The 7576-nt window shown below is 50.0% G+C and overlaps 1 protein-coding gene across 1 annotated transcript; it reads left to right on the top strand.

Annotated features, from left to right (window-relative positions):
• The first annotated feature begins 3060 nt into the window (after positions 1-3060).
• Positions 3061-7182, top strand: INMT (indolethylamine N-methyltransferase). The gene is given in 4 exon segments (XM_055589480.1): positions 3061-3214; positions 4632-4713; positions 4715-4837; positions 6753-7182. Coding segments are annotated over 4 exon segments (789 nt in total).
• The last annotated feature ends 394 nt before the right edge of the window (positions 7183-7576 follow it).

Consider the following 7576-nt stretch of genomic DNA (forward strand, 5'->3'; position numbering starts at 1 on the left):
CTAAATTAACACACAAAAGCAACCATCCAAGTGCTCCAGGGGGAATAGCAAGGAGGAACCGTTGTCCACCCTTGACCTAAGGCAGAGCTGTACAGACAGGGCCTCCTCAACTGCCAACAGAAAAGGAGCTGAAGAGTAAACACCCAGACCTCCCTTTCCTACCTCCCTTCAGTATCCAGCAAATTCCAGAGCGCAAGGGAGTCACTATTATAGTCCACATAGGTTAGTCTTCTGGGGTTCACCAAAGAATGGAGAAGGATGGACAGTGAACAGTGAGAGACACGTGGAAGATGCTCGGCTTAGCATCTAGTAGTATTTCTAAAGTGAACTGTGGACATCTGTGTACCCAGAACCCCAGCAGTGGGATGTCGGCATCCAGGGTCTGCCCAGCTTGGGTGAAGAGAGACCACGCTTTTGTTCACTGTGCTACAATGGATGTCCTGGATGGACAGATGAGGAGTACCCCAACTCAGGGCCTCCAGTGCCTCCTGCTGCCCAGTGGAATGGATCCAACCTCCCCCACTCCACCGACATTCATCACATGTTTAGGAATCCAACCCAAAGCCTGACTCTAAAATACAGAAAAAACTGACTACATAGGGGTATTGATTACAAGGTTATTTATAATGACGAATGTCTGTAAGTCTCTTACCTGTCAACCACTTGAGAAGCAGGTAGCTCAAGTTAACTTGAACTTCTGTGTACTGTGTATTAGGCAGCAAGGAAAATGGACATTTCTAGCACATTTAAGAGACATGGAGAAGCGATGCTGACCCCGTGCCAGGACCACCAAGCAGGCACGGGGGTCACACACGGTGACACAACAGTCCTGCCAAGCCACTGCCAGTTCACGTGTCTGCAGGCACATCGATAATAAGAACCACTGGGGACAACATGATACACTCAGTGTCACCAATCACCGTGATCCTCCCAGATTTTATGTTAATTGAATTAGAGTATAAAATTCTTTTCTCACAAATTGGAGAGAAGTCTAACTGTATTTTCTTCCAACGGGACAGGAAGCTGTGCTATCATCATCTCTTACGTAACCCAACCTGTTCCCACTGAGTGGAAATAGCACAGAGTACAGATTTAGTAATTGCAATGAATAAAATGAGAGGTTCTATTCTGTGGGAACTCCAAATACTGAAACATAAATGTTGATTCTGGGCAGTAGGACCCAGGGCTGTGCTGTTCACATCACGGGGGCCTCAGTATTACCTGGGATTATTAAGGCTGTAGAATCTCAAGAACCACAATCTGCATCTACGGGGTTCCCCGGGTGATTCCTGGGCATGCTAGTTTGAGCAGCACAGCCAAGGGACCCTGCTAGACTGCATAGTGTGATGCTGCTAAGTCGCTTCAGTCGTGTCCGACTCCGTGCGACCCCATAGACGGCACCCCACCAGGCTCCCCCGTCCCTGGGATTCTCCAGGCAAGAACACTGGAGTGGGTTGCCATTTCCTTCTCCAATGCATGAGAGTGAAAAGTGAAAGTGAAGTCGCTCAGTCATCCGACTCTTAGCGACCCCATGGACTGCAGCCTACCAGGCTCCTCCATCCATGGGATTTTCCAGGCAAGAGTGCTGGAGTGGGGTGCCATTGCCTTCTCCGATAGTGTGATGAGGAGACAATAAATTTGGAGTGATTCTTTATTTTGGCTTTGGACGCTGGCCTTAAATCTACTCCTAGACCCTGTCACTTGCTGTCAGAACCCTCTTGGGAAAAGGCTCATCACCTTCAGCTTCCTAATCTCCAAGGAGTGAATAGGTCTCAACATCTCTATAGTTTGTCACAAAGAAGACAGAGGATGAGTGTGAGGGACACACCCAGCACACTTTTCAGACCAGGGCCCCAGACTTGTCCATTTGCAAAACTTATTAGGGTTTGCTACCTGAAATCTCTGACCTTAGGTGAATTTTGGGAAGACATTTGGAAACACTTTTTTTTTTCTGTTTTTTATCCTTTTGGAAACACTTTTTTTTTTTAACATAACTTTTTATTTTGTAGATTCACATGCAGTGTAGGAAATAATAGAGCAAGATTTGAGTACATTTCATTGATAGGATAATGGTAGCATCTTTCAAAACATAGTATCACAACCAAAAAATTCTCACAACCAGAAGACTGTTGGAAATAAACCAGCTCCTACCAGGAAGTCAATCTGAAACCTACTCAGAAATGCAGGCAACCCTTTTGATACAACCCACTGCCCTCATTCATCTTTTACACGTTTTACTAGTAGTTATGTGTGTGTGCATTTCTGTGTGTGTTTGTGTGTGAGAGTGTGCATGCAAGCAAATTCCACAAAATTTAATCACATGTTCTGTTTATGAATGCCAACACTTTTAAAATGATTTGTGCAAACAGAGGCTTCTCAACCTTTTATCCCCAGAAAAATAAAGGATTGATTAAGCAAATAGAGTAAACGGGATTGAAGATAGTAGGAAATATTTAACCAAGTTCAGGACAAACAGTTTTAAAGAGCAAACTCACTGACCTCAGTCAGTGAAATTTTAGCCATTTCTGCATTCTGTTTTCCATGCTACAGGGTTTTCCTTTCTGGGTTTCATTTTCCCAGCAAAACCAAAGAGAGAAGGATACTTGACCTATTCCAGATGCTGGGCCTCTCTGTGCCTTTGTTTTTGTCTGTCTCTCTTTGCCCATTTGTGTCTCTCTCTTTGCTCTGTGGCCCAGGCCCTCTGCTTCATTCTCTCCCAAATCTAACCCCTGCCAGCATCATCTACATTCAAAACATCACCTCTCAGAAGCGAAATACTGAGACCGCCCCCGCGCCCCCACCCCGCCCACTCCCCCTGCCAGGAGCATTTGTTGACCATCCTGTTGGTGTTTCTGTGTTTTGATGACTACCAAACAGATAAACCCCAGCCAGAAAGCTAACATGCAGCCTGACTCTGTGATGTGTAATCCCAGCTCCTCCCTGGGAGGGAGGGTCTGTCCAATGAGATTATGAAACTCCCCATGGGAAGGGCCTGGGAAGAGAGGGTAGATAAAATGGGCAACCGCAGCAGTGTGAGATGCAGCAAGGTCTGCAGCCAGAATGGAGGGCAAGCTGTACAAAGGAGAGGACTACAAGACAGAGTTCCAACCCCGGAACTACTTAAAGACCTACTATGCCTTTGATTCAGGCACCGTAGCTGAAAACAAAATCTTGAAATTCAACCTGAATAATCTCTTTGAAACTTTCTCTCCAGGTGAGTGTCTGGTCTCCATCTCAGGGAGACGATGGGGCTGTGCCTTACAGGAAGGGCTCTTGGTAGCAGGGGACCCATCCTCTGGGACACTGCTCACCTAGGATGCTGCAAAGGCAGCAGACCTGTGAATCCACGAAAACTGTCGCTGGTTGGCCACTCTGGAACCCAAGCTCTGGGCTTTGCAGCCCAGGAACCAGGCCTGAATCTTTAACAGTCCGTCTCAGTTTCTTGCCCTGTGAAATGGGAAAGTACCTCCTGAACTGTGGGGCTCATAGACTCATGCTGGAAGGGATAGGAGACAATAGATATGAACATACTGCTTGCCTCCCCTTCAGTAACATAAAAGTGGCTTTATAGCCTGGGCTCAAGACCCCCCTTGAAAACCTGATGAAAGATCTGGTATATACACAACACAGAAACACTCTTAATCTTTTACACAAAATTAAGAGGGTTCATGGATACCCAAAGCCAAACCACAGAGCTCACTTTACAAATTTCTGCTCTGAGTTGTCAGGCTGGGGGGACCAGCAGAGATTATCACCCAAGTTCTCCATGCACACAAGGAGGCTGAGGTGTAAGACACCAGGGTGTCCAGCCCAGGTCAGACCACCTGTCACTGGCAGTAGAATATCTCAAAATCAGTTCATGCAGGGCTGCCTTGCACAGTTGCACAGGGAGTGCACTGAACAACCAGGGGGTTACTCAGTCATTCAACAAACCTTGCCCTATGTATTCAATGCCAAGAAAGGGATCAAGCAAGGTCCACAGAAATACAGACGAATGAAAGCTTAAGGCTTACAGAGAAATCTGAGGAGACTCTGGAGGAAGGACTGGGATTAAACCTTGGAAAATGGACTGGTTTCAATGGAGGAGGATGGAGGGAGGAAGCAGGGAGAGGAAGGTGATGTACTTATATTGCTCTTCCCGCAACTCACCACAAGATCCTCTTGCCTTCTGTGATTGGTTGAGCCAGTTTTGAACCCAGGGGCTCAGCTCTCATCCTTTATCAGAAGCTCTGTCCTTGCAGCAAGGAGGTGGGAGGGGGTGCTGTGGGGTCACTCTCACCATTGCTTTAAACCCAGAGTCAGAAGACTTGCCAATAATCCAGCTTCTACCAAGAAGTCAATCTGAAAGCTGCCCAGAAGGGCAGGACTTGTCCTATCAGGGCTCCAGTAGCAACCCTTGAGGCAGCAGGGGGACCCAGTATGTACCAGCCTGTGCCCCAACCCCCTCTCACTCTTCTGAGCCCCAGGCGTAGGGTCTGGAATCCTCACACAGGCCAGGTACTGCCCAAGGCAGGGTCGGGTCCCCTGGGAGTCACCCTGGGGAGAGGGCACAGCCTGGCATCTCCATCCACCACAACTGGCATGGAGTTGGGTGTCTGCCCCCAACACCTGGAACATGCTTTCTCCTGCAGGAGGCATAGGAGGCGACATCCTGATTGACGTCGGCTCAGGCCCCACCATCTACCAGCTGCTCTCGGCCTGCGAGGCCTTCCGGGATCATCGTGTCAGACTACACAGAAATCAACCTCCAGGAGGTGGACAAGTGGCTGAAGAAGGAGCCGGGGGCCTATGACTGGTTCCCAGCCGTGCAATACGTGTGTGAACTCGAGGGAGACAGGTAGCCACAGTCACCATCCTTCTCACAAGAGGTCTCCCATCCTCACAGGCCTGAGCCTGAGCCTGCCACCCTGCAACACTGGCCAGCTCCCTCTAGCTTGTTCCTAACCCACTTGGGTCTCTGGCCCAGAGCACCTCCCTCCCTTTGAGTGAGTCCCACCTTCAGCCTCAGAGTTGCCTGGGCTCTAATCTTCGGTTACCTGATTTGCCCTCCATGTTTTGCATCCCTTCCATCCTGTGGGACCTTTTTCAGTCCCTCCTCCTCCTGGAAGCTCCCCTGATTGCTCCAGCACACGCAGATCTCTTTCCTCTCAAAACTAGTGGTTCAGCTTCCACTTTACCTAGTGTTGGAGGGGCACTTGTTATGGGAAGACATGGGCTTCTTGGAATCGCCCGCATCTATCTCCTCAGCACTTCTACCAAGTCCCAGAGACCAACAGCACTCACGCCCTCCAGGCACCTTCCCCACCCAGTTCACAGAGGGGGAATCCATCAACCAGAGTCCAGGAAACCAAGGCCCAGATGTGGAGAGTGACCTCGAGCCCACCTTAGAGCAGGACAAAGACCAGACTTTAAATTCCTGTCCCATCTTTGGGCCATGGGGGCCTGACCCAATTACAGACAGGGGCAGCCTGAAATGGAACAGGGCCTCAGGGTCTCTGAGCACAGGGTCTCTGCATCAACCAAGCCTGGGCTTTATACATTCTTGTCATCATTCACAGAGAGCATTCTGAGAGTCAGGTCACTTCCAGATACTGGCAACAGCACAGTGAATAAAGTCTCTGCCCCACGGACCTCACATTCTAGTAGAAAGCACAACGTCCCCAAAGTTGATACAGGTAGGGATTCAGGGAAAAACAAGTGTTCTAGAAAAGACTCTCCAGCTGCAGGGGCCTAGAGAAGTACAGGTGCTATGTTAGATGGGAGGGTGTCTTACTCATCCTGAGCCGTCATACGAAATATCATTGATGCAACGGCTTGAACAAAGACGCTCATTTCTCACATTCTGGAGGCTGGGAGCTCAGGATCAGTCCTTGAAGTTGGTGAGGGTGCTCTTTCTGGCCTGTAGATGCATTCTTGCCATGCCCTCTGAAGAAGGAGAGGGAGAGTGAGCTAGCTCTCTAGTCTGTCTTCTTGTAAAAGGCACAAATCCCATCATGAGTGGCTCCCCTCATGATCTCATTTACCTCTATTTACCTGCCAAAGGCTCCATCTCCACAGACATCCACATACATGTTAAGGTTTCAGCATATGAATATGACGGGGATACAATTCAGTCCCCAGCAGATGGCAAGAGAAAGCCTCTCCCTAAGAAAGAGCACTTCGAGCAACTCCCTGGGAGATGTGAGGGAAAAAGGACGAGAGGATCTGGGGAAAGAGAGAGCCAGGCAGAGGGGATGGCAAGGGCAAAGGCCCAGCTGTGGGAAAGAGCTGGTTTAAAGGAGGATATTTACAGTCAGGGGCTGCAGGGAGGAGGAATGGGGGTATATTGCATAATGGGGGCAAAGTTTCAGCACGGGGGTAACAAGTTTTGGAAGCAGAAAGTAGTGATAGCTGCGCACATTGTGAATGCAGTTAATGCCCCTGGATTGCACAGTGACTGAAATGGCAAATGTTTGTTAGATGTCTTTTGCAACTTAAAATTCATAATGCAATATGCTAAAATTGAGTTATTCAAAAGAAAGAGAGAAAAAAGGAGGAGGAGGAAGAGGAGAAGGAGGAATCAGATGTCAAATGCACTGCCACCTATCAGCTGTGTGGCCTTGAACAAATCACTCAACCTCTGTGTGCCTCAGTTTCCTCATCTATATAATGGGAGAATATGACCTTCCCCATAGGCCCATAGGAAGCCCACCTTAGGGTATGCGGGATGTTGTCCTAATTGTCGTTGTCACCTCATTGACCCTCCCCCACAGGAGCAAGTGGCAGGAGAAGGAGGCCCGGCTCTGAAGGACAGTCACGCGCTTACTGACATGTGACGTGAACCAGTCCCGTCCTCTGGGGTCTGCCCAGGTGCCCGCAGCGGACTGCGTGCTGAGCCTGCTGGCCCTGGAGTGCGCCTGCCATGACGTGGACGCCTACCGGGCAGCCATCCGGAACCTGGTCGGCCTGCTGAAGCCAGGCGGGCACCTGGTCACCTCGGTGGCCCTGCGCTGCGGTGAATACATGGTGGGCTCCAGGAAGTTCTTTACCCTCTCGCTGGAGCAGGAGACAGTGGAGAAGGCCTTGCAGGAGGCCGGCTGCCAGGTGCTAAAGTGCCAGTACAGCCCCATCAAGTACTCAGAGGCCTTCTGCCTCAACAAGGGCTCCTGTTTTGTGGTTGCCCGCAAGGGCCCTGGGGCCTGAGGCCAGTCTGGCAGACAGGGCCTGCCCAGAGGGGGAAGTCAGGGTCCCAAAGTCTAGTAAGTCTGGAGCCCCCTGCTGCAGAGTCAGCCTGAACACCATCCCTTCATCTTGTACTACGTCCCCAGGTCACAAGTGAAAAGCAAGTTCTCCCTGCCCCCAGCCCAGGGGGCCATCCGCCACACCCCTTTCCATTTCATCCTGTATCATAAGTCAGGAAAATAAAGTGGCCCAGCCAGACACTGTCTTGATTTGGATCACGCACCCCTCCCCTCCATGCAGACCTTGAAACAAAGATTTGAGAGCAAACAGTTTACCTGAGATGGAGAAGGCGATGGCACCCCACTCCAGTACTCTTGCCTGGAAAATCCCATGGACGGAGAGGCCTGGTGGGCTG

This window comes from Bubalus kerabau, chromosome 8 (genome assembly GCF_029407905.1).
Source record: "Bubalus kerabau isolate K-KA32 ecotype Philippines breed swamp buffalo chromosome 8, PCC_UOA_SB_1v2, whole genome shotgun sequence".
NCBI classification, from domain to species: Eukaryota; Metazoa; Chordata; class Mammalia; order Artiodactyla; family Bovidae; genus Bubalus; species Bubalus kerabau.